Source organism: Phytophthora parasitica, assembly GCF_000247585.1.
Source record: "Phytophthora parasitica INRA-310 unplaced genomic scaffold supercont2.26, whole genome shotgun sequence".
Lineage (NCBI taxonomy): Eukaryota > Oomycota > Peronosporomycetes > Peronosporales > Peronosporaceae > Phytophthora > Phytophthora nicotianae.
The window spans coordinates 808,684-835,651 of record NW_008649012.1 but is presented as its reverse complement, the minus strand read 5'-3'; the positions used below and the strand labels follow the sequence as shown (position 1 = coordinate 835,651).

Here is a 26,968-nt window from a genome sequence, read left to right as displayed (position 1 = left end):
AACTGTCCTTGTGCCTTCTCAGGTCTCCGCCGAGCGTTCAACTGCTAGTCGCACCCACCGAAGAGTCGCTCCAACAGTCACCGAGTCGTAGTACCGTAGTCCGTCGGTTCTGGACCGCTGAGTGTGAATCCAGCGTCACCGATACGGACCACCCGACTTGAGTGATTTCTTGGTCATAGTCGGACCCGACGAGCATTCGGTAGTGACGTATCATTGACCATCTTGCACCATGGTCACCACCTGTCGCTTGACCAAGCGTTCGTGGCTTGAGCAACTTGAATGTAGCCACTTCAGCGATTACTTGGAAATCGCTACACCACATTGTGCACACTGTGTTCGTCGAGTAGTTCCTACTTTGCGCCTACGAGTATGGAGACTACAGCTTACCTGCTGAGATCCTGATCGTGCCGATCCGGACTAGGATGCAGACGTACCTTCAGTTACGAGTAGAGCTTGCTGCGAAGCTAGCAGCGCAGATGGCAAAGCGAGCCATTGCTGATGAGAGTCAGGACCAAGTCGAAGAACTTGAAGCTGAGGCAGCGACTCAGAGCGGTGGCCCAGGGCGAACACGAGAAGACGCATAGAAGACTGCTGAGCGAGCAGCTTCAGTGGGAGTTTCCAAGCAAAGGAACAACACCAAGAACCAGAAGTAGTGTGGAGATCGAATGGGACCAAGAACAGCCGCCGTGATGCTCACGACGACAGCAGTTGGGAGCCACGCAGCAAGCAGCTCTCGTCACCAAACAACACCAATGCCGCTGATTCGCGACCGAAGCGGAAGCGACAGCGATCCTCCCGCCTCATGGACTACGCAGTGACGAGTGCGACGACGCAGCGCGTTGAGGATATGCATATTCCTATCAGTCATAAACGTGCAGTAAAGTAGAAGAAGTGGAAGGAGTGAAAAGATCATGCAGGTCGACATGGACTCACGACAGCAGCACGGAGCTTAGGTGCTCATGCCGCGCACAGAGGCCAATGACAAGCGTGTCATCTCGTGCAAGTGGGTTTATGCGTTGAAGAGGGACTCAACCGGCAGGATCAAGCGATACATGGCCAGGTTGGTAATCAGAGGATTTCTACAGCGCATGGGCACATACTCCAGTTAAACGTACGCACGTGTAATCAGGTTCGAAACGGTCGGGTGCGTGATCGTGTTCGCATTGCAACGTGAATGCGCTAATTTAAAATTTGACGTCAAGGCCGCGTTCTTATACGGTGATCTCGATATCGAGGTCTAAATGAAGCAGCCTCCAGGCTTTGAAGAATACTCTACGCGCTGCATATGCAGACTCAAGAAGAGTTTGTACGGGCTGAAGCAAGCACCGCGTGTTTGAAACAAGACATTACGCAAGTTTCTCACTCAGATCGGATTCGCGCCTCGATTATGACTATGGACTCTACGCCAGAAAAGTGGGAGGAGAAGTCACCATGTTGCCCACGGTGTACGTCGACGACCTACTGCTACTCGGCCCAAGTGACATGTGCGCTAAGGTTGCTAAACAACTCAGTGAAGAGTATGAGCTTACTACTCTCGGACATCAAGTATCCCCTGGGCGTGGAGATTCTGATCGATCGCCAGCGTCGACATGCGATCTTCTGCCAGCGGCAGTACATTTGGGAGGTGTTGAAGCGATTTCACATGGAAAGATGTAATACTATTGCTACGCCTGAGGCGCTGCGCGCTGAGGTGGTCAAGCCCGTCCAAGATGGCACACCGCCCCGCGAGCTCGTTGGTGCACTACAGTATTTGGTCTCAGCCTGAAGGCTGGACATCCCGTACGCTGTGTGTCATCTCAGCAAGAACCTACCCTGTTCAACCACACACAATACGCTATGGCTAAACGAGTACTACGCTACCTAGCTGGTACCAACAACTACGGTTTAGTGATGAGAATTGTTGCCCGGAACAACGTTGATCTGATGTGCTACACTGATGCTGACTACACGAATGATCCTGATGACTGAAATAGTGTGAGCGGGTTTGTGACGTTCGTCAATGGCAATGCGATTTTGTACGGATCAGAAAGTAAGAGATTAACGCGCAGAGCGAAACGGAAGCAGAGTATACTGCAATGATTGAAGGAACCAGAGATCTACAGTGACTAAAGGGACTCTGTGAGGTGCTACGCTGGGCGTTCTCGACGCCGGAGATACGCGGTGACAACAAGTCTATCATCTACCTGACTGCCAAATCTAGCAAACATAGCAAGAGCAAGCACATTCTGAACAAGTTTCACCTGGTGCGCCGCCTGGTGGAGGATGGTGGAGGACGAGCAGCAACGAACACGTCATGTTGGAGCCGACGACAGGGTCGCCGACGCGATGACGAAGACAATGCCGAAGGAGAAGTTTGAGCACCGTCGCGATAGTGTGAAGGTGCTGCTCATCGACCGTCAGCAAGACTCAGCTCGTCCGGTGAGAGCCAAGCATCATCGCCGAGCGTGAAGTGCAAGCTATCTACTACAAGTCCATGCATGCAAGGAGGAGGAGAAGGAGCGACGCCAAGGACGAAGCGCCGTCGCTGCTGCGCAGCTTGATGGTGCTAAGGACATCGTGGTGATCTCTGAGGTGACCAAGTGGGAGTGCCAATGGGTATAAAGAGCCGCGGCCACGCCCAGCTCCGCTTGCTACGCAGATCCTCAAGGACGTACTGCGTGCGTTCAGAAGCCGGACTTCAACGAACCATTGGCTAGCGAGCCGCCAGCCCATCCTACTGCTATTCCTACAAATACACTACTCGGGTTTTGTCGAGGTGCTGCTGCTCAGTCGTCGACTTGTGCAGTGCGCAGCAGCGGTCGACCTTTTTCTCTGCTAGATTTTCGTTCCTGCACTTCGCCGTGTTACCAGACCATCCTCACAATGGTAACTACGCGGAGCCACCGTGTAGCGACCATCACTCACCCTTCGTGCTGTAAGGGCATATTCCCAAGAGCGCTGAGACGTCGTTTGCGCAGATCTACCCATGCTCCTTGAGCGACCAACCGTCAGACCGCGTCCAGACTATGTTCAGACCCGCGTTCAGCATCAATATCCGGCCGTGGCTTAGCAAGTCTGATTAGTTAGTCAACTAGAGGCCGCATCGAAATCGTTCTAGTACTCCCACTTGCACATATTTTCTTGAAACCTTGCCTTCTTTTTTTTGGTCCATCTTCTCTGGATATTTATATCCTAAGTTGAAGCCATAAGGTAGCGTGAATGTGACTGAATCATATTCGTACAAGGTTGCTTGAATGTTGTTCTAGGCCGACTGGGTCAACATTCACCCTTTTGGCCATTCAAGAAAACAGTTTATTAGTTTCTGCGTCATTTTAGCATATAAATATTCGCTATTAGGTTTTAAATAATTACAGATATATCCATAAAAATGTTATTTGACAGGACGGTCGACGCTTTCCGATCGCCCCTAAAACTCTGGATATAAATACCCAGAGATCATATGCGACGGGTGAACCCATAGCAGCTGTTTTAGGGACGACACCACTAACTGGCACTTCCTTCTCAACAGTACCGAAGTTGCTGCGGCGAGTCTAGTCTTTCCTGTCTCCTCCATTACATTGTTGTCATGTGCATCCTGTGCTCGAGCGATCCTGTTGAGGACGATGTCCGCAAGGACAACCCGGGTGCCTTCCACGTGGGCATGATGCAGGCTCCCGGCGCTGACCCCTTGTGTACGTCCCGACGACGACCTCTCTGTTGAATCAGGTCTAGCTAACATGCCTCTTGTGTGCTGGCAGGCTGCCTCGGCTCGTGCTTGTGTCCTTGCTGTGCGCAGATCATTATCCGACGCAAGGCACTCAACTATGACATGAGCAACTACACGTGCTGTCAGGGCTACATGGACGGCATCGTTCCCTGCGCGCGTTCCGGCCGATGTGGCGAATCTAGCTGCCCCAACTGCTGCCTGTGTCTCGAGGTCAGCAAGTCGTGTATTTCTAGCTTAAGGAGTGGACTGACGCTCCGTGCGTCTGGCGTTCGACTGTTCTTGTAGGCCTTCTGCTGCAATGGCTGCGCCGTGTCGGCCACGCGCATGATGGTCATGGACCGCTATCGTCTGCAACCGGACAAGTGGGACAACCGCATTATCGTACGTGCTGCTGGGTTTCTTGTTGAGAATAGAGAGCTCTAACTAACGAGGTGCCACTGCTATCGCTGTTGTGCTGTTTGTAGCGCTGCAACAACTGCATCCAGCTGGCCAGCTGCATCTGCAGCCTGTTGTCCATCTGCATCTCGGAGCTGGGTGATCTCGCGGACATCATGAACTGCATTGCGCAGTGTACGTACGCCACCACACAGGGCTGCATGACCGCCCAGGTGAACGTCGAGCTCCGGGAGCGTGAGAAGGCCTTCGAGGTGCCGGACGAGACCATGGATCGCGTCTAAGCAGTTCGCCGCAACAGTCACTGCTAGCGCATCAGTACCGAAGCCATCGTTGACGGCGAGAATCTTTTTTTGGAAGAAGATTCCTTTGCACACACATCCATTGCGCATATGCTTGATTCAATACACTTCCCCATTCCGGTGATGTATCACACCTTCAGTATTAACTGTACCCACTTGAGCCAGGGGTTTAGGCGTCCCCGTTCAAAAGTTCACGCGTTGTGGGACACAACATGGTCACATCGAGAGAGGCTGTAAACAGCCTTTGAAGGTGCAAGTTGATCAAAGGCTCTGCCATCCTACTACATCTTAATTTTTTATTAATGTATTATGTTTAAACAAGATTATTATTATCAAAGAATGGCTACATCAAGAGACTTCTGATTGGTTTCCTCCGTTTAGGTATCGATCTCAACTTAAGCGCGACTGGATTCAATTTGTCACTGCTGCCAGCAACTCGCTCGACGATGGCAGCGGAGCCGGAGGAGCAGCATGACGCGACGGTGCAGGGCCGCGTGACGGGTATTATTTACCCTCCACCGGACATCCGCGCCGTTGTGGACAAGACGGCGCAGTTTGTAGCCAACAATGGTCGCGCGTTTGAGAGCCGCATCGTGGGCGAGCGCATGTCGGCCAAGTTCTCGTTCCTGCGCGAGTCGGATCCGTACCATGCCTACTACGAGCACAAGGTGAGCGAGTTCATCGCCAAGAAGGACGAGCTGCCTCCAGCTCCCGAGTCCCAACAACAGGAACAGGAACAGGCAGCAGAGCAGCAGCAGGAGAAGGCACAGGAGATCGTCAAGGAGATGGAGACCACTGGCGACGTGGTCGTGGAGAAGAAAGCGGTGCAGGATGTCACGGCACAAGTAGCCAAGAAGATTAAAGGCAAGGAACTGGAGCCGCCGCCCGAGGAGAAATTTATCATCAAACACCCGACACTCAGCGCGCTGGACCAGGAGATCATGTACCTTACGGCACAATACACGGCGCTAAGTGGCAGCTCATTCCTGTCAGGTCTTGCCACACGTGAGCAGCGCAACCCACAATTTGACTTTTTAAAGCCAACCCACCCTCTATTTGCCTACTTTACGGCACTCGTTGAGAGCTACACACTCGTCCTCGCCAAGCAGGATGCCCAGATGAAGCGGTGCGTGGAGTAAAGTGTTAGATTATTATGGTATGTGGACTCATGTGGTCGTCTGCTCTGTGCTGATGCAATTGGGTGTACAGGATTGAGGAGGGGATGGGGCGCATGAAGGTGTTGGATAGATGCGTCCACCGAATGGAGTGGCAGCGAACGGAGCAGGAACGCAAGGACAAGGAAGCAGCGGAGAGTGATGCTGAGCGTCGGGCACTAGCGCAGATTGACTGGCATGACTTTGTGGTCGTGGAGACGATTAATTTTGATGACGACGACGATTTGGGTGCTTCTGCTACTGTTGGAGAAAGTGAGGCGAAGGGATCGGATGACGATATGGACATGGAGGAAGACGATGACGACGAGCCGAAGCCGGAGATTAAGGTGGTCGAGGACTACGTGCCACAAGCCACAGCGGCGACAGCGCAGCAACCGTTACTGAGCGTGGATGGCAAGACTCTGTCATCTGCTGAGGCCAACGAGCATATGCGCATTCTGTTGATGAACCCGAAATGGCGCGAGGAAACGCAGCGTCACTTAGAGAAGCAGAAGGAGAGCTCATACGCGGCAGGATCGGCGATCGCAGACTCCCTACGACGCTTTGCAACGAAGCGTGCAGATATCTTTGCGTCTTCAGCTGAAGAAGAAGCGCGCTTGATGAAAGCGACTACAGCGCCAACTGTTGCAGAGCCACAACATCAGCAACAACAGCAACAACAGGAGGACGGCATGGAGGAAGACTCCGACGAGGAAGAAAAAACGGTCCCTTCTTCAGACACTTTTCAAGGTCAACAGGTTCCGATGTCCACTGAATTCACGGACCTTGGACAGATGCCAACAAGTACACTACTTTCTCAGCCAACACCAGCAATGTCGGCCCCAATGGCTTCGGCTCCGATGATGATGCCGCCTGGTGTAGTACCGCTCGGGATGGGAGCTTCCATGCCAACTCATGGTATGGTGCCTGGTATGATGCCTCCGAATGCTGGTTCTCCTGGTTTGGTTCCCCCGCACATGCAAGCATTAGGCTCTATGCCGCCGGGAATGAGCAGTGGTCCACCCGGCATCGCTGCCGGTCCTCCTGGCGTTTCGGGGCCTCCAGGCGAAGATCTTGAACCAGCAGCAAAGAGGCAGCGTACTGGCGGGTCGTCACTGATGCCGGAAAAGGAGTTTGCTTCACGACATCCGGTTGGTTTTGCTTGATATTTGTTCGACTGACACTTGGATTGCTCACACTAACGTGTTCGTTTGCTTTGCAAACAGGGAATGGTTCGATTGGTTGTCAAGGTTCCAAACGATCCAGACAACGCTCAGTGGAAGCTGGAGGGGCAGACGCTGACGGTGGAGCTAGACGTGAAGGATAACATGCGGACACTCAAGCAGAAGCTGATGGTAAGCCAACTTGGGAGTGATTGCTTTTTTTGCGTTGAGTGTGTAACCATTGTGTTGCTTTTGCAGGCCGATTTGAACATGCCGGTGAACAAGCAGCAGCTCAAGTTCTCGATGGGTTTCGTCAAGGATGCCCTCACATGCGCGCACTACAATTTCATAAACGACACAGTACTCGAGCTCAGTGTTCGCCAGCGTGGTGGTAGGCGGTAGAGACGCGGTCAGAGCGGATCAGTTGGGCTCAGGCAAGTTTAGTTGCCTTTTCTTTAGATTCACGGACGATTCAACAGTACTGTAGCAGCACACGCACATGTACTCCAATCCGAAAAGCGTGAACACCGCAATTCTGTTGCAATATTACTTCAAGTACCACACAACAGAACTGGCGCTGGGAAAATATACCTGACATGACAACAGCGCTGGACAGTTATTGACACTTTCTAATATTCGTCCAGCTTTTCTTCCCTTAGGTCGATCTCTTCTGCGCACTTGACCATGTACTGGAGCTCGACTGCGTATTGCTTCGTTGATTCGAGGTCCTGATCCTTGTCGTATACTTCCCCAAGCTTGTTAATGATGGAGTCAATGTGCTCCGAGATCTCCTTACGAATCTCGTGCAGCGCGTTCACATCCGGTGCTTCGGCGATGCGTTCTCTACACACACATAGTAATGTCAGCGGACAGACAGCGCTACGCAAAGCAAACGTTACGGATTATATGTACCGGATCTCCATCGTCTGCATCAGCAGTTCGGGATCCACAGCAGTGCTTGCAGTCTCACCGAGTGCATCGATCCCATGCAATGCCAGCTATAATAACAGAAATACCAGCGTTAGGTCATCATGACAAATAGCAAATACTTCTTCTGCAAGTACTATTTATCTCTCACGCACCAAGTATTTAACACGCGTGTTGGGCGTCTTCAGCATTTTGTATGCATCATTAATGACAGCGGCATTCACAGCAGAAAGCTCCTTCTCAAACTGCATTCCGCACGGAACAGCAATGGCCGTAGCGTTAGTCTTCGTATTGTACTTCGTATCTGAGGACTTGGTCGCACCTCTGACTTGGATCCGTACAAGTCTGGATGCAGACGCTTCTGTAAGTTCCAGTACGTTTTCTCGATGCTGCGCTGCTCCAGGTTAAAATTCTTGGGCCTAAAGGTGTAACGCAACAAAACAATCGTCGCCATTAGCTACGAATTGGACACAAATTGGTCAAAGTCTAAAGACTATCGAACGTACACTTTGAACATCTCAAAGTAGTCGCAGTGGCAGCCCTTGTCGATGGGCTGGATGGCATTGCACGATTTGCAAAAGAAGGAGCAGCAGTCCGTCGCGTGGTGGCACTTCCAGCAATCCGCTGTAGCAGTCACAACAGTCAGCACAGCCCATAAGCCCCCGCAGCACTGCCGTTTAATTCCAAAACCTACGTCCTTTGGCTTCTGGGCGGCACGAGGCCTCCGGGATGTCGTCGTCCACCTTCTCAACGGCGACTGCGAGGCTACGCATCTGTTGCGGCGCCCTCAACGCGCGCTGCAGGCCGCGACAAAGCACCTTTCCCGACAGCATTGACAACAATGAGTGAAGCTCTGTTTGAGTGTGATTGCTACAATTTCGAAGTGAGCATCAGCCACACCAGTCGACAAAAATGTGGACCACATCAAGGAAAAGATACCCTTACAAAGACGCAGATAAAGCATTCATTCTTCCAGTTTTTCGTTTGATTATTGCGATAGTTGAAGCGGCGGCACCAGCTACGTAGCTGCTGGTGGGGGGAAGGACAACACCACCTTCTTGCCGTTAAGCGTGTCTCGCAGCAGTGTATTGGCGGCGCGGTGCACGTCCAGCTTACCACCTTTAACTCGAAAGCCGCGAAGCTGCGCGTAGGACTCGCACAGTGTGTAGGGGCACCACTCGTCATCGTCTTCCTCCATAGGCTTCAGCTTATACACCTCATGCAGATGCGGCACGCAGTTTTCGGCAATGAACCGCACGGCGCTAAATGGCTCGCGCGTCTGAGCGATTGGAAAGCTACCGAATAAGATCTGTAGCAGCACCGGCACGTTGAAGCGCGGGAACACGACGCCCGGACAGTCGCACACGAGCACTCGTGAGAATACGCCGTCGCTGCGCTCCAACATTTCCACGCGCTCAAAGTAGTGTGTTTGCAAGTGCTTCGTGCGACCGGGAGTGGCTGAGACGCTCACGAGCTTGCGATCAAAGAGGCTGTTGAGCAGCGAGCTCTTGCCAACATTCGGCTCTCCGACAAATCCGATCGTAAGCGTGTCCTTGTGTTTGGTTTCTGTCATCGAGTCATCATCCAGATTGTGGTGATCCATACCAGTGCTAACTTGACCAATTGTTCGCATCAGGGTTGTGTTGCTCTCGTCCACTTCGTCGCGACTGTAGGCTAGAACAGGAATATCGTGTCCATAGCGTGTCTGCAGATAGCTCGACCACTTCTGGACGCGGTCTTTCTCCACCAAATCGGTCTTTGTGAGCACTAGCACCACGCGCTTCCACGGGAATTGCGTACGAATGTGCGTCATTAATTGGTCGCTGATGTGCAGTAATGGACAGCGAGCGTCGGCGAGATGCACGAGCACAGATGAGCGCTCGATTACGCGCCACAGCTGCCGCCAGACTTCCACGTTCCTCTCGTACAGATTGAGTTGTGCACCGTCCTCGCGATCCATTCCCTCCTGTTCGAGGTATTCTACCCACTCCTTGAAAGCCTGGTCGTCCATTTCGTTCAACTCGTCCGGAGACATATCACGGAACCATTTGGGTTTTGTTAAGATGCGCGGCTGATTAGCTGGATCTTGGATATCGTATGCGTAGATTGACTGCGCGTTGCCACGATCTTCTGCATACACGAGCTCTCGCGTCGCGTCCTTCTTTCTGGCCTCGATAGCAGCCTTGGATTCCATCTGGAAGATCGTACGGCGGTCATCACGACCGGAAAAAATCTACATCGCACAACGATTCACAGTTAAGCACCAACAAGGTGGAATGATCAAGTACATAGCCTACCGGTTGCGGTGCAGGTCGTGTCGTTACCTCCGTCTCGCTAGCATTTTCGTCGTCCGCACCATGCGCGTCTCGCTTCTTGGCTCGTTTGTCGCGAAGCTACAGTTGCGGCATAGCTGAGTTCGATAATCGCTTTGACTCGACAGATAATGCACCTGTACCTGCTGCTTCTTGGCCTTCCCGCTAAAGGGCTTCTTCCTCGGCGGCATCGCGATCACAGGAGTACAATAGGCGTCCACTGTATTTACTGTATGAATTTGCTGTGTGACGCACACTACAGTCTCATCTCGTTGACATGTGAATCTGAGATGGCTAATTTCCTCGACATGGCTACACTTGGTTGAATGGCTACAGTTTCTTGCGGGGTGTAGCGCTCGCGTTGGCGTTAATGGCGGGCGTGAACGTGCATTCACGCATCTCACGCTCTTGCCTCATGCGCTGCAGTCGTGCGTTGCGCTTGCGCACGTAGTCCGGGTCGTATAGGCGACTGGATACGTTCACGACGTCCGTCTTGGCAGATGTCATCGACGCCTGCGAGCCCGAGCCGATCGAGTCTCGCGACGAGATCGAGTCACGTCGGTTGATTCGTGGCGTGAATGAGCAATCGAGACTCTCGCGTCGATCGCGTATGCTCTTGAACTTTTCGTCGCGGTTCTTGTAGAAATCTGGCTGATATAATCGTGAGAACACAGCGCCGCCGTCTGTGCGAATGCTTGTGCGCGACTTCTGCGAGCCGCACACGGAACCAGTAAAGTTCTGCGCCCTGGGCTTCGGCAACAGCGAGATGTTCTCTCGTGTCAGAGCTGCCACACGAGTGGGGCGTGGCACTGTGCGAGAAGCAGCAGGCGTCAAGCCTTCACGACGCTTCGGTGGCGGCGTCTTCAGTACAGAGCTGTCGAATTCACCACGCGCCATGGCGCCGACATTTTTGTAAGGCGACATGTTGCCCACGTTGGTAGCGATCTTCCGGCCAGAGTAAATGCCGGACTTCAAGCTGTCAGAGCCACCACTGGCCGTGCGGATTTTCTGTCTGTAGCGTGGAGGCGTGCGCTCAGCCGAGTAGGAGTCGCAAACTGCGTAGTCGTCCGCGAAAATGCTCGGGTCATCGTCGCCAATGTCTCGCACTGCTTGTTGCAGCCGCGCTACTTCCTGCATTAAATCATAGACTGTCGGCAGCTCGTTGACCTCCACTCCGTCCTCTGCAACCGTTATGTTAAGCTTGCAGCGCACTGGTGCAGGAGGGGGCGACGCTGTATCGGCAGCCGGCGTTTCCATTGCCGCCGTCATACGAAAAACTGCCAAAGCTGATCTGCTTCTCTTCCCGTCCCCACTTGGATACATTTCTAGCTGATGTATTGTACATCGTTCTCACCATCACTCCTGATCCGCACTTAGTGCGACCTCCGTCTTGAGTTTCCCGCTTCCTCTCCCCACAGTGTAAAAAGTAACAGACGCGCGTCAACGAGCTCTCGGCTCCTTGCTGCCGCTGCCTTCGCACACCCTAGACGCCGGTCAGCGACCCACCTTCCGTCTCCTGCTAGTGCCGCAGCGGCACGTCTCCGAGCTGGTTGTGGCCCCATCGTAGCAAGCGGGAAGAGCAAGAGATCCAAAACCAACCAACGCCAACAGTTGCTACAGCATGGCCACCCGCACGCAGGACGCGCCGACGACGGGGGGCGAGACGCCCACGCCCTCTTCTCGCCAACTGACGCCCAGGAGTGACAGCAACACGCCGATGCGCGACCCCGTAGAGAACGTCAAGAGTGTTGATCAAGCTCCGCCTCCTGGTCCAACGGTAGAGTTACGCTGCGTTCTATGCGGTCTGGAAGCCACCTCGGCCATCCGCCTCGTGCGCTGCAAGCACTGCGGCAGTCACTTCCACGCGCACTGCGCCAACCTGCCGCAACCACCTGAGGAGGGAAACCTCTTCTGCCGCCACTCGTGTTACGCCACGTACAAGCAGCAGCAGTCCAAGGCCCCCGTTTTTAGACACGGTGACTACCCCCGACTCGCCACGCAGATTCAGAGCGTGCTACAGGAGAAGTCTGACAGACTGCAAGTGCGACGACAGCTTCCGTTGCAAGAAGTAGCGGGCACCAGTGGACGTGGTCGCGGTCGCGGCCGTGGAAGAGGCAGGGGACGCGGCCGAGGAAGAGGTCGAGGCAGGGGACGTGGCGTTGGAATGAAGCGTCCGTTGCAGGAGGACACTGACGATGAAGTCAGCCACCGCCACGCTCGCCTGTCATCGATTGATGGGGAGCGTGAAGAAGGCACCCCGACGTCCAACGATGCGGACCCGTACACTCCTCGGAGTACGACTGGCATGTCGTACCCCACTGAGCAGCGACCGGATGCTATGACAGCGCATGGTAGTAATAGTAACAGCAACACGCCGCTCCACGAAGATGACGAGAGGAATTTGCAGCCGTCGTCACGTACTGCGTCTCCCGCTTCTCGCCGACCACTGCGAGGATTCGACACGGAGCAGGACAGTCACTTCCGCAATGCACCTCCACCCAATATGCCTTCGTCTGCTGCAATGCAGATGTCGCGTCAGCCCCGCGGTGACTACTCGTCAATGCCTGCCCCCGACCAACCAGGTGCTGACGGAGCTCGACCTCGTCACGGATTTTCGTCGCCTCAATATCCGATTGCAGGCGCTCGACAAGTGCCGGAAGACCCACGATCGCTCCAAGTGGTGCAACCATACTTTGACGGCCGCTCGTCAGGGCAAATGCCGCCGACACAGGCGGGGCCGAATCAAAGAATGCCACCAGGTATGCCACCACCACAGCAGCCAATGCAGGATGAGCGACCACCGCTTCAACGTGACTTTGAACCACAGTATCGTGGAGCACCAGCTGGTCAGGCACCACCTTCGGTTCCGTTTAACGATTCGCAACGTGGTGATCTACCGCCAGGCACCAGAAACGGCCCGCCGCCAAATTTCAACGGCGCTCCCTCGAACAATTACGGTCCTCAAGGACAGTTTCCAGCTCAACCGCCGTCTCAACTCCCCATTCGCCGCCACACGCCTAATATTCCTTGGCGTAACCCATCTGCATTCCCGGCGGAGATCTATGAGCGATTCAGCTGTCACTCGGACGATGCTAATCACGTATTCCGGATTGATCTTTCCCCAGTATTCGCTGAGAAGGCCACCAAGCTGTACCAGAACGAAATCGATTTCTTTTTCCGGTGCTTCGAGTCGCCAGATGTGAGCTTGGTTGTCAAGGGCATGAGTAGTGAGCTCAACCAGTACATTTGGGCGTGGCCTTTCATTCTCGAATGCTGCGGTAACGACACACACTTTGCGTTCGACCACTTCCAATTCAAGCGAAATACCGAGACGGATATGCCAGAGTTGGCCTATGTCGGGGAGCTGCAATTATCGATGGCATCCTTCAACTCGTATCTGGAGAAGTATTTATCGAACGTTCCCGGCAAGGACGTGGTTGTGCTGGAGGATCACGTCACGAAAAAGACAATTACTATTGTGGCGTCAGAGAACATTATTGCGCTGAATAATTTGGTGCTTGCCAAGTACTGCGCGCAGGTATGTTTATCTGTATTTTTTGTACGGCTGAGTTTGCGGTCTCATTAATATTTTGTATGTGCTCTTGTGACTTCTCCAGCTGTACAACGATCTCATCAAGGGATTTCAGTGGGACGTTTTCGCCGGTGGTATCCACTGCCTGCTGCAGTATCTTCCTCAGAGTAGCTGGCACGAGAAGTTTTCCAGTCCACGTCTGCATTTCAACTTTCCTGGCGCCCGAGGTTCGCTGGCTGACCCAGGCAACGGCACGACTGATACCGCGTACCAGGTTAGTATGGGAACGGCAGATCGAGCGATTTGTACTAAGTGGGTACTGATGCATTCATGTATTTTGCGCGATTAATAGGTGCTCGTGGGATCGCTGGAGCTGGTTATCTTTGAGCGTTTCGAGCCACAGTACAAGGCAGATTTCGACCTCATTCTACAGCGAGCCGGCTACGATGCAGAACGGAAGACTATGCTTTTAGATGCCCATCTTCGCGCCCTCAGGTATACCCATTCGTTGACATTCCATGGGAGATGGCGATTTTAACGGTGCTGTGTGCAACTACTTGCTTGTAGATCTGCGGGCTTTGCGTTCTCGACAGTGCTATTGCAAGATGGAGAGTTTGTTCATGTCAACAAGGTGCGTTCCTTAAAACTTTGAGGTCCTTTTGGATGCATTTCTGCTTGCAATGCATAGTTTTTACGATATGAACTAACATCATTGTGTTGCTTTTATTGGGATCTCGGTAGGGCCGCCAACATTTCTGGCGTGTCGTAGAGAAAGACAGCGTTAATGGCTCTATCAACGCCCCGTGTGTATTCCTTTCATGGGAGTGGGTTTACCAGGGTGTTTCGCAACGTGGTATCTCCACGGAATGCTGGGTTCGTCTGCTGTCGAGCGTTTTGGCACTTGTTCATTGCGTTTGTGTCTAACGTATTGTGGTTCTTGTTTCTGTTAGTTCGCCATGAAAAATGCTAGTATGTGCCCTGACGGATGGGTATTCGACCCTCGCCGTGCAATTGTCGAGGCTGCCAAGGTACGTAATGCGTGTGTCGTTGTTGGAATAGTTCTCACAAGTCTAACGAAAGCTCATGGTAATTTATGTAGTGTGGCGTAGCAATTGTGCGAACGGGTCAGTTCTTACGCTCAGCGCTAGCATCGGGGCGTCCGCGCACGTCCCAAATGTTGTCGTTTACATCGGCGCCTGCGCCCATCGATCGAGGTGTAGTTGCGCAGCGCCAAGCTCAGATGGTTCTCTTCCTGGAATCAATACTGCCCTGTCTGGACGCCATCGTCGAAGAGGCTTACGAGCTGGGTTTATCAAGCACTGACGACAGTGACGAGTTCCGCAAGGTGTTTGACGATGAGAGCATGTGGCGCACGGTTGATGCTGATCTGCGTGACCCACCGGCGGATAATGCAGAGAATTATTCGTGCGGAATCTGCGAGCGGGAGATCACTAATCTGTACAAGCAGTGCCTGGGTTGTGCCGTGTATTCTCGCCGGTGCCGACCCAACATGTCGTTCCCGATTTTCCGTATCTGCCTCCGCTGCCACTCGCAGCCAGAGCAGCACCACTTTAAACCGCGCGCGATCTCTTCATATTACGACAAGGTGTTGAGTTCGGAGGGCCACACAGGAATCTTGCCAGCCACGCGCCGCTACCAGTCGGTTCGCAGCTACTTCAAGTGCCGATGCGTGCCGTCGAATCGCTGCGCCCACTGTGGCGGGTGTGAATCTTGCAGCTGCCTGTGCCACACGCTGTTCCAGACCCGCTTCCGCTTCACGGCTCCTGGTACGTATTTTTTCTCTTCTAGCTTCCAGGAAGTAGGCTGCTGCTTGGTGCTTGGAGTGTCTGCCGGCTGGTCGGATTGGATGACCAGTTGACCGATAGACGGGCGGTCTGATCTATCGCCTTGACCATGCATGCTCCTACCTGTCTGGTTGGCGTTGACGTGACCCTGCATTGTTTGACTAATGACCTGTGTTATGCTTCGTGTATTGTGTCTGCGCAGCAAACCTGGAGAGGCTGCGAGCCGACGTTGATGCCGTCGTGAAATACCACCAGCAGCAACTGCAACAGCAGCAGCAACAACAGCAGCAGCAACGTTAGCGTAGCTAGGCGCCTTTTTGTCCAGTAGTTTGATGCAAGACCGGCGCGGGCCCAGCTCGCGAGTGCTGCTTGTTGTGTGTGCCGCCTCTCGTGCGCCGGTCGGTCCTAAGAAGAACCGCCTTCACCATCATTACATCACGAGTTGATAAGTTGCGTTTGCTCTAGCGTCTTGCTCCCCGATACAATCTGTGCCACGTCGGCCGAGCAGGAGGAGGCCATAGCGCGGAATGCATTGGCTGGCGATTGCCTCGCATAGCAATCAACCCTAGTTGTATCCCTTCCTGCAGCACACTGGCGCGTCTTTGGAGCGTTCCAGTCTTCGGGTCTTGGCCATTTTTCTCAACCTTCGCTAGGCTGCCGGCAGGCTTGCACTGCACTGATAGTCGTCACCCCCGCCTCATCCGAGAGCTTAAAGCTCCAAGTTGCTAAGCACTGCTTAGTAAGCAGTGACTGCAGCAATGCAGATTGTAGTGTCGGGAGTGAGGTCTTATTTTGAAGGTTGAAGTGCTAAAGCTTTTAGGCCCGACCTGATTTCTAAAATCAGCTTTTTTTAGGACGTCATCAGAACATACAGGCCGTCACTGAATCCAGCCAGCACCCACGCATTTTCGGCGGTCATCCATGCATTCGTTGCTGCCGCGCGTCGTGTTTCGCGAAAACCGCTTTGCACACCTTGAAGTTTTGCATGTTCAACTGGACTGGAATTCCATTCGCATTGCCCAGCCTAAGGCTGAGCCTTGACTGGCTTGCCTCCAGCCTCCAAAGAGATTCAAGCCCTGCTGCCAGTCACAGGCTGCCTCAGCGCATGCGTGGTTGAGGCAATCCCACAATCCACGTCGTGCGTCGGAGCTGCTGTACGCCGGCCTATTACAGCTTCAACAGCGCCGCCGAAACGCCTGCTTCGACGTCTACGCTCAAAGGACTGCAGGTCTTGTTTTCATTAGCAGCAGCATGTGATGCAGGCTAAGCTCTAGCTTGGCTATGACATGTAGCGTCCCATGTGGACGAAGCAGCCTGATCGTGATCGTCACCGCGGCCACGAAAGAGTTTTCAAACCGAGCGCTTAGGTAGGCTCTCATTCCTTACCAAAGCATGCAAGTCGAGCGAAGGCGAAGACTGCTATCACCTTTTGTCCACAACCTATTGCACACGGGTTGGAATAGCCTTGGTTGCACTAGCCGTGCGGCTATTATTACTACTTAGTAGTAAAAAGCGTTTCACGGCTGGTGCAATAAAAGGCAACCAAATGACCTTCACTCTAACAGGCCCCTAAATCGCCACGAATTAACACTAATTTGTACCGCGAAATATGTGACGCGGCAATCGGCGGACGCGCAATGTCCATCTTCACATCATGGCCAAAGCCCGGCCAAAACTCCAGTGCTGGCGGACTGAACCGCATCGTGAGATTCTCAGTGAGAATGCCGCTCCTGGTGCTCGCGTCGGGGGCGCCACCTTCCAATACAATAATGCGTACTATTACGTTAGGGTAAATTAAGGAAAGGCCTTAAAGGCCATGGTGTAGTAGTGGATATCTAGACGCTCTGCAGCGACGGCTGGCGGATTGGCAGCAGTGCCGTCTTGGCGCGGTCGTTTACGCCAGGATATGAGTAGCTAGGCTTGTTGGACACAACGGAGGCGTTGGTACTGTTGTTGTTGTTGTTGTTGTTGTTATTGCTGGACGTGGACAAGTTGGACAGCATCATCTTGAGACTCAGACACCTCAATGCGTTCAGCTCCACGTGGTGCTGGTCCTGGGGGTGCTGCGGAATCTCGGACATCGATGAATGTAGCCGGCTTACCCTCGCGTCACCGTTCTCGCTGCGTGACCGGCTGGCCGACTGGCTTTGAGTGGGCAGTGTGAGTTCGGGCATGACGTCCTCCATGTCCTGATCCATGTCTTGCAGGACATCGTCACGGAGCGACTGCGACGCCGAGTGCACGTCTCCATGCAGCGTATCCATACGCTCCAGAGGGAAGCCTACATTCTCATCGCTGCTGTATTCGGAGCCGCTGGCGTCCATGCTGCAGTCCTCTGCGCTGGGGTCCAACGCCGAGAACCGGTCTGCAAGGCTGCACTCGGTGCTGTCGGCGCCCGACTGGAATGGGCTATTCAGGTCCAACGCCGCGAGGTTAAGTGATCCGAAGTTACGTTTCATGACGACGGTTGTTGGAATGTGTGTGTGTGAGAGGAACTTGGAGGTGGCTTGGACGAACAGATAAAGCGAATGCGCTTAATCCCAGATACGCTCGAACGGAGCGGACACTGGTAGACCGCGGAAAGAGGCTTCCGAACGAAGAGGAAAGCGGGGGCGGGGGCAGGACTCGGGGCGTGTGGCTGTGCTCCGACTGCTTTCCATTCGACGTGGGAATTTCTTGACTGAGGCTTGAACTGCCTGGAGCAGCGAGTGGCGACCGCTGGCTTGATCGCGAAACAGTCGGTCAGTTGAAGGAGCGACGGGGCGCGTAAAACTCACTGGGGAAAGAAAGACTGGCTGCCTCGGCTCTGCCTCGACTTGTGTGCTTCCGGTCCCGGCATCGCATAGCGGAGAGCTGCGGCGCCGCCACTGACTGGCACTGAACGCACCCTCACCGCCGCAGTGCCGCGACGGGTATGGGGGCAACGCCAACGGCAAGCTATTACCGCGCGGTGCTGCGGTGTGAAAAGCCCTTCCTACATGTATGTAACAGGAGCCACGGTTTTTAGCGAAGCAAGTCCTCTGAGCGTAGACGTCGAAGCAGGCGTTTCGGCGGCGCTGTTGAAGCTGTAATAGGCCGGCGTGCAGCAGCTCCGACGCACGACGTGGATTGTGGGATTGCCTCAACCACGCATGCGCTGAGGCAGCCTGTGACTGGCAGCAGGGCTTGAATCTCTTTGGAGGCTGGAGGCAAACCAGTCAAGGCTCAGCCTTAGGCTGGGCAATGCGAATGGAATTCCAGTCCAGTTGAACATGCAAAACTTCAAGGTGTGCAAAGCGGTTTTCGCGAAACACGACGCGCGGCAGCAACGAATGCTTGGATGACCGCCGAAAATGCGTGGGTGCTGGCTGGATTCAGTGACGGCCTGTATGTTCTGATGACGTCCTAAAAAAAGCTGATTTTAGAAATCAGGTCGGGCCTAAAAGCTTTAGCACTTCGACCTTCAAAATAAGACCTCACTCCCGACACTACAATCTGCATTGCTGCAGTCACTGCTTACTAAGCAGTGCTTAGCAACTTGGAGCTTTAAGCTCTCGGATGAGGCGGGGGTGACGACTATCAGTGCAGTGCAAGGCAGCCTAGCGAAGGTTGAGAAAAATGGCCAAGACCCGAAGACTGGAACGCTCCAAAGACGCGCCAGTGTGCTGCAGGAAGGGATACAACTAGGGTTGATTGCTATGCGAGGCAATCGCCAGCCAATGCATTCCGCGCTATGGCCTCCTCCTGCTCGGCCGACGTGGCACAGATTGTATCGGGGAGCAAGACGCTAGAGCAAACGCAACTTATCAACTCGTGATGTAATGATGGTGAAGGCGGTTCTTCTTAGGACCGACCGGCGCACGAGAGGCGGCACACACAACAAGCAGCACTCGCGAGCTGGGCCCGCGCCGGTCTTGCATCAAACTACTGAACAAAAAAGCGCCTAGCTACGCTAACGTTGCTGCTGTTGCTGTTGCTGTCGCCCTTCAGGTTCGCTGCGCAGGCATAAAGTATACGCTTGCTACACGACTCATCATCCTTTATGAAAGAGTCCAAAGAATCGAGAATAGGCAAATGTTTTGGAAAGTGCTCGAGACGGCTTGCTATCTCGACGATTTTCTACGCGCCTTACTCCTTCAACTGCTGCAGGTTCGCACTCAGATCTTCCAGTAGTACCTTCGTATCGTCGATCAGCTGCGTTTCAGCGCGCAGGACATCATAGCACATTTTCTTCTTGTCGTTCGACAGCACCGACGAGCCACCTATAGCGCTAATAGGACTCCAATATCGACGAGAGGAGGATGCCGAGAGTGCTGCGTTCTCGAGGGACCGCACCGCGCGCTGGCCCTGCACGGTCAACTCCGCTACTCGAGGCTTCATGCGGCGTACCTCCACAGCCATCAGCTCGAGTTCACTCTTGAACTCGCACTCAGCACGAGATAAATGTGGTTGGTTCTCTTTCACGGCCTGTAGAACTGCTGCGGCGCGCTTGCTCAGGTTCTGCTGCACCGCCAGCGCGCGCTCCAACTTCTCCTGCAGGTTCTTCATCGACGCAGAGACATCGTTCGCGTTCTTCTGTGCCTCTACCACCTTTTCAGCCTGTGTCTTGATCATCGTAGCATGCAATTGAAGACGATCGCGCATGAGCTGATCCATCTCGTCGACGTACTCCACGTCCTCATACAAAATCTTCACTCTTTCCAGCACAAAGGCAAGAACAGCGTCATCTACCTCGTGCATCAGAGTGTTGCCAGTGACTCTCGTTCCACGTGCGCTCAGAGCTTCCAGTTTTTCCTCAACAATATCTCCAAATGGTCTGATCCCGCCGTCACCTGAGTTGTCACTGGATGCAGCTATAGAAGCACGCGACTTCGACGACGCCATCGACGCTAACGTATCGGGTAATGTATTCTGGATATTCTCAGGACTCGAGTTACTGCTGTCTGCGAGTACCCCCTTGAGTAGTTCACTAGACGCGGCGCTAACATTGACGACTTCAAAGCTGCCAGATGCGAGACGAAGTAACAGCAAATGACCGAAGTTCACGTTCTTCACAACACGGGCTCCAACAACGTTTGATACCGCAGATGACGCAGCAGTAGAAGCACCAGCGTTGCTTGGAGACACGCTGAAAACGTGGCGAACGGAGCTCTTCGGGAGTGCTGTGAACTGTTTACCCGAAGCGAGAGCGAACACCCAACTCACATTAATCACATGAACGCCAGTCGAGTGCAGACAATAGACTAGTCGCGGGTCAGCAATGTCCCGCTCAAGCACAGCCTTGCCACCTGAATCGTCAATACCAAGGTTAAGACACTCGAGCAGCAATGCAGGCAGTTTGCGTGTGGCATTAGCAGCTGCCGACTGGCGATTGCTTCTCCACTGCGGCCGGATAGGAGCGTCCAGTAAAATCAGCTCAACGTGACCTGATGTGAACGTGCGCATCAAGAAAGGAGACGCGCTGGTAGGACGCTTCTCCGCCGAATTGCGCGAGGCATGAGGCACCACTAGCAACGACGTCGCTGAAGATCCTCCTGACACTTGATTCTTGCCTTCCACAACCGACTGGGGGGTCACATCCACAGGCCCTTGCAGGGCGATGGGCCACGTGTCAGGTGAAATGCCGCTCACGTGAGGACACAGGTAGCATAACACATCCGCATTAGTTTTGTCACTTCCAACAGGAAACGTTTGTGTTCGGCCACCAAAGCGAGGGCTGCTACGCCGCGTTTGTGTGGATGCCGGCGCCCAGCCTTCCTGTAGCCAATATTTCTGCGACTTGAGCTCAAGGAGGCGGGACTGCAGTCCGTTTCCGCTGCCGGTGGCCTCCATCTTCTGCTTGCAGACGGCGATCTGTGCGTCTACTTCAGTGTTCAGAATCTGCAGGAACGTCTTGCTAATGCAGCAATCATAAGGCACCAAGGGGCAGAGCGCGTACACAGCGCCATCCGAGCGCAGCACGTAGCACGTGAACGCGTCCCAGATCTGCGCAGCCTGCGTTTGCACTGCCTGTGGCTGCTGGATCGAAGCACCGAAACAGAAGCACGTCGAGAAAGCTCCCGTAGCACGAGCCTTGGTGGGGAAGTCCAGTCGGTGGCGCTGCTCCGGCTTAGACACGTCCTGTTGCGTGTTGAACACCTCGATCTCCTCCGCATCCGACAGCACCACCAGGTGTGTGTCGCTGAGCGGGTGCCACACCGCGTGCCGCACATTGCTGAAGTAGCCCACAGCCCTCACTGCTGCCACAGACTTCTCGCGTGACACGAAGGCGACGCGCTTGCCCGGCGACGCGCGCCGCTTGACCTGCTCTGCGATACTGGACTGCTCCTTAAGTTCGTCCTCCTTGAGCGTGACCTCCTGCTCACTGCCGTCCTCGAACCTCACGAGGAACCTCTGTGTGCTGCTATTCTCTGCTCGGCGCTGCAGACTCTGCGGCTTTTGCTTATTTTCGGCGGGTAATCGCAGCACTTTGATCCAGCTCTTGGCCAGCAGCAGAATCTGCGAGCCGCTTGCGTTGAGCTTGACCTGCTCCACTTCAGCAGCCTCATGCGGCTGCAGCGGCGGGTCCAGCGTCACGTGTTTCAGCAGCAGCTCCTTCGGTGCCTTGGCTTGGTTCTGGTGGAGCACGTTCACCAGGAAAAGCTTCCCGCCGTCGCCCCATAGTGCCGCGCCGCCGTCCCGCACGTCGAAGGTCTGAAGGTGTGCGGCTGTGCGCAGGTCCGCGTATGTAGGGGGAGACACGGATCCGCATAGTTGCAGGTTGTCACGCAACGCCCAGTCGTCCGAGTCGCGCATGGTCATTTTGCCCCGGTTGCTTTGGCTGGCTTCGGGATGTGGGGCAGATGTGTACCCGATTGAGTGTGACACTAGTCATGGCTAGTGCTACAATATCACAATAATCGGGTACGAACTTTGTAGACCGACTTCAACGACCGTCACTCTGCGTTGGTTCCTGTTGCCATGAGCATCAATGCCCCGCTAATACGCAATGCATATTAAACACTAATCCACTGGACACCGCACTACGTTGTATACGACGACAAACGGCGAAGACGGCAGCGTCCCTTAATTAAGTTAATGTTTTGTTGCTGCTGCCTACGCAGGAGTTGCGCGGCATATATCAACTTAAGCTTACGGCTTCTGCTGCAATCAGATCAGATAGGTTGCTACCCAGATAGAAGTTCGGTGTACAAACTCGAACCATTGAGATGCAGGTATCTATCGAACAAACTTGCGATTCAAGAGCTTTGTCTGGGCATTTTTGTTCTTACAATCGTGGGCACTTGTACAAGTAGATGACTCGCACAAATGAAATATGCTTTCATACATGTATTATGAAAGCCTGCACATGTATTCCATCCTCGGTTTGTTGCGTCGCCTTCGCCGTGCTTCCCTGATGAACTCCATCATGGAGTCTACACGATCGATGGAGCCGAACAAAAATGATACCAAATGTATCCAATCAGATTTAGAATAGACATCCCCTGCACAAATGATGGGGCCGACAGTATTTGTCTGCACTGCGGTGGGCGTCGCCAGCCTGCTCCTGGCTCTAGATGGTGCAGGTATGATGATGATACTCGAATTCTGCGCTGTGTTGGCCTCTCTCAGCTCTGTTAATGGTAAACAGCCTGTCTACTGAATGTGGAGAACGCATGCCTCACGACACGATCCAGCAGCATCGTGATGCTCATCATCGGCGCATCAATGCTGATGCCAATAGCTACCTGCCTCTGCGCAGCTCGACTCGACAGTTGCGAGGCACAAGAGCACGAGAAGACCCGATTGCTGCAAGTATATCGCGTCAGATAAAATATCTTGTGTCATATCATGTCTAACGTTTGCCATGTTTATTGGAGTTTTGCAGGGAAGAGCACGAGCGATACGAGTCTCAGTCACGCAAACTTCCTCGACGAGTGCTTATGTATCTTTACACCGGCCATTTGCTCTCTGCTTGGGTACGTGTTGACTACTAGCTCGTGGAAGGAAGTATGTCGGACTGAGTGTTGTCTTTGATGCAGGGTGACCGCATGTGGGAGTTTGCTGTGCCAATCCTCTTTATGGAGATATTTGTGGATACATTACTACCTGGGGCATGCTTCTCGCTCGTCATGTACGCCTCGTGCCTCATCGTGATCCCGTCTGTAGGGAGACAACTCGATGCTGCAAACCGCTGGAAGGCCATGCGACTGGCCATCATACTGGAGAACGCCAATATAATCGCTAGCACTGCCTTGCTAGGGGCGATGCTACTATTGACGGACGCCGATGGATTCCACAAACCAGAGTGGACATGGCCGTTAACGCTTCTCTTTGTTGGCACACTCATATGTGGCGGTGTGGGTCAGGTACTTAGCGAGGCTCAAACGCTGGGCATCGAGCGCGACTGGGTCGTGATCATCGCGCAAAGCAGTGGAACAGAGCCGTCGAGTGCACTGGCGAGTCTTAATACCATCCTTCGGCGCATCGATCTCGCTTGCAAGCTGCTAGGGCCTCTCGCATTTGGCGTTATCATGGACTTTGCTGGCCGCGATCCTACCACGCGCGCCATGATCGGCGCGTCGACGGTAGCTATCTGGAACGGTCTCTCCACCCCGCTCGAGTATTTCATGACACAAGACATCTACAAACTCGTCCCCGAGCTTGCTATCAAGGAGAGCTCGAAGCAACCCAACGACGAAGAAGAGCTAGCATCAGCAGACGATCAATCGACTCTGTCTCGCTATGTTGGAATGTGGAGAAACTACTCGAGGCATCCGGTTTTCCTGCTCAGCTTTTCCTACTGCGCACTCTACATGACTGTCCTGGATAACGGCTCGTTGAACACCGCGTACCTTAAGTGGCGAGGCGTACCCGGCTCGTTGTTGGCCTCCAGCCGTGGTGCAGGTGCGGTATTTGGCCTTTTGGGTACCGTATTGTTCCCATACTTGCGGCGTACCATTCCGCGACTGGAGTGTGTTGCAGTCTTGAGTATATGGCTGTTCTGTTTGTGTCTAGCGCCAATATTGGTTGCATTCTTGCTGAGTGGAGAATCGCGTGTGTCGGACTACGTTATGCTATGCTGCATGGTTGGCGCACGCATGTGGCTTTGGAGTGCCGACCTCACGGAAACGCAGCTCATGCAGGAATGGATCGAACCAAGTCGCCGTGGAGCCGTCAACGCCATGCAGACGGCGACGTGCCAATTATTCTACATGCTCATTCAAGTGGTAGGAATCATATTCCACGACCCGAGACAATTCGAAGCGCTCGTGCTCTTCTCCGTTGCCACTGTGCTCGCTGCTGCGATGGGGTTCACGCTCTGGGACGTTCGATATGGCTGCCACCGAAGTTTGTACGCGCGGTCCACGACAGGAACTATGAAGACAATTGCAACACCGTAAACAGCAATAAAGACTCTTTAAGGGACGAGTTTGGAAGGGATCAGATTCTAAGCCTTCGCTAGAAAGAGTCGAGCACCCCCGGAGCCGCATTACATACTTATCTCATGAAGTTCTCACAGATATCACTTCAACGTCAGCTCTACAGTGCATGTAGCAATTCACTTTGATCAAAATGTAAATTCGGCACACAAGATCTTTTAGGCTAATAGAAGGCCATTCAACCACCAAGGCTTCGATGCTGGCGTTGTCGTGCAAATTATTTTTTACTGATACCGATGCAACTCGGAACCATACAGACGAGTCTTGTGTGCAGTAGAACTGCTGTAGAAAACATTAATCTACTGCAGGACGCTTCGAGATCCAAGGTTGCTTATCGTAACGACAAACCTCCGATCATTACTGTAGGACCCCAAGAGCGATACATCGCGCCGAAATGATGCCTAGCATCTGCTCCATCCCACCAACCGAGAAACAAACACGTAGCTCTTCTGCCGACTCATTTCGGTTCATTTGGCTTGCATGATCTCATGGATCGCTGCCTACTAAACTAGCAGTGCTAACCGAATGGGGCGGACCCACGTTGGTCCCGCAAATATCGCGACTGCACGTCACGTTTGTTGCTCACATATACCGAAAGGGGAAAGTCCACCCTGGATCGTTTCACCATGTCACCGACACCTTTTCTAGACCGGCAAACTGCTGATGGATACCATGAACCGACTACTAAGTGACCTTCAGCTATCCGACTCGGATTCCGTCTTTGTGGCGCTACGGCGCTCAAACAGTGAAAGCAACGTTAGGTGGAAACGTGGTTCAAGCGAGAGGCTATCTCTCCCAGGCGTGTCGAGCAAGTTGACCAGCAACTGACACATCGTGCAGTCGACAACTGCAAAGTGGGCTAAAGTGATCGTTTTCATTTCTTTGGAAACATCTTGCTTGCATGTGGTGCTTGGCTCTTTGTATGCTCTGAACTTTGCATTCCCATCTTCCAATCGCTCCCAGTTGAAAGAAGTCAGCAGCTAAAGACCAAAGTTGGTACTATGTTGACCATAGCTGGTGCTAAATGACCGACTAATACTAAAAAGTTAGTCCGAAATAAAGGTTGTGTACTGGTCTACTATCCTATTTCTAAGTCTGATACCAACTATTGTCATATCGACGTTGACGTTAAAGTCCCACGTAACAGCCGTGTCTGTAGAGGCGGAGCAAATGGTGGCGACCACAAGGCCAGTCCGTCGCTATCCGCGCGTTCCGACACCCCCCACAAGCGCGCCGAGCATTCCCCCTTCGCGCGCGACAGTCAGCGCCAGCCTTCGGTCGGTGCTATCTTTCGTGTCGTCGAGGGACAAGCACCGCTGACGGATCGAGTGCGCACAACGGATAGAAACGAACGAAGTAGGCAACAGGCAAACAGGAATACAGGGGGGAGAACACAGAGCCATACAGGAAACAGCGAGGCGGAGGGCAGCGCGGGATATTTACGCTAACTTATTCGACAGGATGGAACGGAGACGGCGATGGAATTCCAGGAGACGAGCGCTCGTAGTGGCTGTAGCGGTTGCCGTCGCGGTGTGCTCGACGGACGTCGTGACGGCCGAGCAGGCCTTTGACTACCGACAACTCGAGGCAAATGTTCGTCTAGCAGATTCCAGCGAGAGCGCCAGCACCGACACGAGTGTCGGGACTTCTAGTGGTAATTCAGACGCAGATTCAGACTCCAGTCCGACGGCGACGACGGCGACGCCCAGCGCTACGACTAAAACACCAGAGACCGACGCTCCCAATGCGCCGAGTTCAGGCAACAGTGACAGCACTAGTTCAGGAACGACAGAAACCACAACGCCGGCGACGACAGCGCCGACGTCACAGAGTGAGAGTAGCGCATCAAACCCAGGTACAGCAACGCAGATGCCGGAGTCGACGACACAGGGTCCGAATGTATGGACAAATGCTCCCGTGTCAGGAACGGGCTCATCTTCTTCGAAATCGAGTACAGGTTCTAGCTCCAGCCACACGCCGAGCTCAACAACACAGGCACCGGAGTCAACGACACAGGCGCCATGGACGAATGCGCCTACGTCGGATGCGCCTTCTTCGAGTTCTAGTGACACGCCTACCTCGACGACGCCGACGCCAGAGTCAACGACGCAGGCGCCATGGACGAATGCGCCTACGTCGGGAGCGTCTTCTTCGAGATCGAGTCGAGGATCCAGTTCTACGGACACGCCTCGCTCAACAACTCGAACACCGGAGTCAACGACACAATCTCCCGATGTATGGACAAACGCACCATTGTCCGGAACAGGTTCTTC

General features: G+C 53.7%; 10 protein-coding genes across 14 annotated transcripts; 5 read left to right on the top strand and 5 right to left on the bottom strand.

Annotated features, from left to right (window-relative positions):
* The first annotated feature begins 3,437 nt into the window (after positions 1-3,437).
* Positions 3,438-4,737, top strand: PPTG_11239. 2 transcript variants are annotated; one of them, XM_008907552.1, is made up of 4 exons: positions 3,438-3,671; positions 3,738-3,916; positions 3,992-4,087; positions 4,171-4,737. In XM_008907552.1, the coding sequence occupies exons 1-4, from the start codon at positions 3,566-3,568 to the stop codon at positions 4,381-4,383; spliced, it is 594 nt and encodes a 197-aa protein (XP_008905800.1). In that variant the 5' UTR covers positions 3,438-3,565; the 3' UTR covers positions 4,384-4,737. The 2 variants fall into 2 exon arrangements, with proteins under 2 accessions (XP_008905800.1, XP_008905801.1); XM_008907553.1 differs by having other exon boundaries at positions 3,438-3,916.
* A 55-nt stretch (positions 4,738-4,792) lies between these two features.
* On the top strand, positions 4,793-7,342 carry PPTG_11238 (hypothetical protein). The gene is made up of 4 exons (XM_008907551.1): positions 4,793-5,527; positions 5,611-6,706; positions 6,782-6,910; positions 6,977-7,342. Exons 1-4 carry the CDS (start codon positions 4,848-4,850, stop codon positions 7,118-7,120), a joined length of 2,049 nt encoding a protein of 682 aa, XP_008905799.1. The 5' UTR covers positions 4,793-4,847; the 3' UTR covers positions 7,121-7,342.
* On the bottom strand, positions 5,881-8,586 carry PPTG_11237 (Fe-S protein assembly co-chaperone HscB). Its single transcript, XM_008907550.1, has 6 exons — positions 8,340-8,586; positions 8,152-8,269; positions 7,968-8,064; positions 7,801-7,890; positions 7,631-7,716; positions 5,881-7,561 (listed from the first exon to the last, which is right to left on the bottom strand). The coding sequence occupies exons 1-6, from the start codon at positions 8,476-8,478 to the stop codon at positions 7,348-7,350; spliced, it is 744 nt and encodes a 247-aa protein (XP_008905798.1). The 5' UTR covers positions 8,479-8,586; the 3' UTR covers positions 5,881-7,347.
* A 77-nt stretch (positions 8,587-8,663) lies between these two features.
* On the bottom strand, positions 8,664-9,839 carry PPTG_11236 (hypothetical protein; the record flags this gene model as incomplete). The annotated part of the gene is made up of 1 exon (XM_008907549.1): positions 8,664-9,839. The coding sequence occupies one exon, from the start codon at positions 9,837-9,839 to the stop codon at positions 8,664-8,666; it is 1,176 nt and encodes a 391-aa protein (XP_008905797.1).
* Positions 9,840-10,287: 448 nt separating this feature from the next.
* On the bottom strand, positions 10,288-11,214 carry PPTG_11235 (hypothetical protein; the record flags this gene model as incomplete). Its single annotated transcript, XM_008907548.1, has 1 exon — positions 10,288-11,214. One exon carries the CDS (start codon positions 11,212-11,214, stop codon positions 10,288-10,290), a length of 927 nt encoding a protein of 308 aa, XP_008905796.1.
* A 162-nt stretch (positions 11,215-11,376) lies between these two features.
* PPTG_11234 (hypothetical protein) lies at positions 11,377-16,187 on the top strand. Its single transcript, XM_008907547.1, has 8 exons — positions 11,377-13,495; positions 13,575-13,763; positions 13,842-13,984; positions 14,057-14,120; positions 14,231-14,362; positions 14,440-14,517; positions 14,589-15,276; positions 15,497-16,187. Exons 1-8 carry the CDS (start codon positions 11,579-11,581, stop codon positions 15,592-15,594), a joined length of 3,309 nt encoding a protein of 1,102 aa, XP_008905795.1. The 5' UTR covers positions 11,377-11,578; the 3' UTR covers positions 15,595-16,187.
* Positions 16,188-16,978: 791 nt separating this feature from the next.
* Positions 16,979-18,588, bottom strand: PPTG_11233 (hypothetical protein). Its single transcript, XM_008907546.1, has one exon. It carries the CDS (start codon positions 17,751-17,753, stop codon positions 17,130-17,132), a length of 624 nt encoding a protein of 207 aa, XP_008905794.1. The 5' UTR covers positions 17,754-18,588; the 3' UTR covers positions 16,979-17,129.
* Positions 18,589-19,216: 628 nt separating this feature from the next.
* Positions 19,217-22,146, bottom strand: PPTG_11232 (hypothetical protein). The gene has a single exon (XM_008907545.1). It carries the CDS (start codon positions 22,072-22,074, stop codon positions 19,402-19,404), a length of 2,673 nt encoding a protein of 890 aa, XP_008905793.1. The 5' UTR covers positions 22,075-22,146; the 3' UTR covers positions 19,217-19,401.
* A 602-nt stretch (positions 22,147-22,748) lies between these two features.
* PPTG_11231 (hypothetical protein) lies at positions 22,749-24,873 on the top strand. Of its 4 annotated transcripts, none has more exons than XM_008907544.1 (4): positions 22,749-22,838; positions 22,904-23,067; positions 23,141-23,231; positions 23,295-24,785. In XM_008907544.1, the coding sequence occupies exons 3-4, from the start codon at positions 23,196-23,198 to the stop codon at positions 24,654-24,656; spliced, it is 1,398 nt and encodes a 465-aa protein (XP_008905792.1). In that variant the 5' UTR covers positions 22,749-22,838; positions 22,904-23,067; positions 23,141-23,195; the 3' UTR covers positions 24,657-24,785. The 4 variants fall into 4 exon arrangements, with proteins under 4 accessions (XP_008905792.1, XP_008905791.1, XP_008905789.1 ...); XM_008907541.1 differs by having other exon boundaries at positions 22,750-22,838; positions 23,133-23,231; positions 23,295-24,873; XM_008907542.1 differs by having other exon boundaries at positions 22,750-22,838; positions 22,904-23,063.
* A 1,283-nt stretch (positions 24,874-26,156) lies between these two features.
* Positions 26,157-26,761, top strand: PPTG_11230 (hypothetical protein; the record flags this gene model as incomplete). The annotated part of the gene is made up of 2 exons (XM_008907540.1): positions 26,157-26,594; positions 26,660-26,761. The coding sequence occupies 2 exons, from the start codon at positions 26,157-26,159 to the stop codon at positions 26,759-26,761; spliced, it is 540 nt and encodes a 179-aa protein (XP_008905788.1).
* Positions 26,762-26,968: the final 207 nt, after the last annotated feature.

What these genes read in the sequence shown, in the direction of transcription:
- PPTG_11239 (XM_008907552.1), top strand. Translation starts at nt 3,566, where the DNA reads ATGTGCATCCTGTGCTCGAGCGATCCTGTTGAGGACGATGTCCGCAAG. An exon ending in TCCCGGCGCTGACCCCTTGT is followed by an intron (nt 3,672 to 3,737) that starts GTACGTCCCGAC and finishes GTGTGCTGGCAG; the next exon opens with GCTGCCTCGGCTCGTGCTTG. An exon ending in AGTGGGACAACCGCATTATC is followed by an intron (nt 4,088 to 4,170) that starts GTACGTGCTGCT and finishes TGCTGTTTGTAG; the next exon opens with CGCTGCAACAACTGCATCCA.
- PPTG_11238 (XM_008907551.1), top strand. Translation starts at nt 4,848, where the DNA reads ATGGCAGCGGAGCCGGAGGAGCAGCATGACGCGACGGTGCAGGGCCGC. An exon ending in CAGGATGCCCAGATGAAGCG is followed by an intron (nt 5,528 to 5,610) that starts GTGCGTGGAGTA and finishes TTGGGTGTACAG; the next exon opens with GATTGAGGAGGGGATGGGGC. An exon ending in AGTTTGCTTCACGACATCCG is followed by an intron (nt 6,707 to 6,781) that starts GTTGGTTTTGCT and finishes CTTTGCAAACAG; the next exon opens with GGAATGGTTCGATTGGTTGT.
- PPTG_11233 (XM_008907546.1), bottom strand. Translation starts at nt 17,753, where the DNA reads ATGAAACGTAACTTCGGATCACTTAACCTCGCGGCGTTGGACCTGAAT.
- PPTG_11231 (XM_008907541.1), top strand. Translation starts at nt 22,766, where the DNA reads ATGATGGGGCCGACAGTATTTGTCTGCACTGCGGTGGGCGTCGCCAGC. An exon ending in CCTGGCTCTAGATGGTGCAG is followed by an intron (nt 22,839 to 22,903) that starts GTATGATGATGA and finishes AATGGTAAACAG; the next exon opens with CCTGTCTACTGAATGTGGAG. An exon ending in GCCATTTGCTCTCTGCTTGG is followed by an intron (nt 23,232 to 23,294) that starts GTACGTGTTGAC and finishes TCTTTGATGCAG; the next exon opens with GGTGACCGCATGTGGGAGTT.
- PPTG_11234 (XM_008907547.1), top strand. Translation starts at nt 11,579, where the DNA reads ATGGCCACCCGCACGCAGGACGCGCCGACGACGGGGGGCGAGACGCCC. An exon ending in AGTTTGTTCATGTCAACAAG is followed by an intron (nt 14,121 to 14,230) that starts GTGCGTTCCTTA and finishes GGATCTCGGTAG; the next exon opens with GGCCGCCAACATTTCTGGCG. An exon ending in CAATTGTCGAGGCTGCCAAG is followed by an intron (nt 14,518 to 14,588) that starts GTACGTAATGCG and finishes TAATTTATGTAG; the next exon opens with TGTGGCGTAGCAATTGTGCG.
- PPTG_11237 (XM_008907550.1), bottom strand. Translation starts at nt 8,478, where the DNA reads ATGCTGTCGGGAAAGGTGCTTTGTCGCGGCCTGCAGCGCGCGTTGAGG. An exon ending in CCGCCCAGAAGCCAAAGGAC is followed by an intron (nt 8,270 to 8,339) that starts GTAGGTTTTGGA and finishes TGACTGCTACAG; the next exon opens with CGGATTGCTGGAAGTGCCAC. An exon ending in TACTTTGAGATGTTCAAAGT is followed by an intron (nt 8,065 to 8,151) that starts GTACGTTCGATA and finishes TTACACCTTTAG; the next exon opens with GCCCAAGAATTTTAACCTGG.
- PPTG_11232 (XM_008907545.1), bottom strand. Translation starts at nt 22,074, where the DNA reads ATGACCATGCGCGACTCGGACGACTGGGCGTTGCGTGACAACCTGCAA.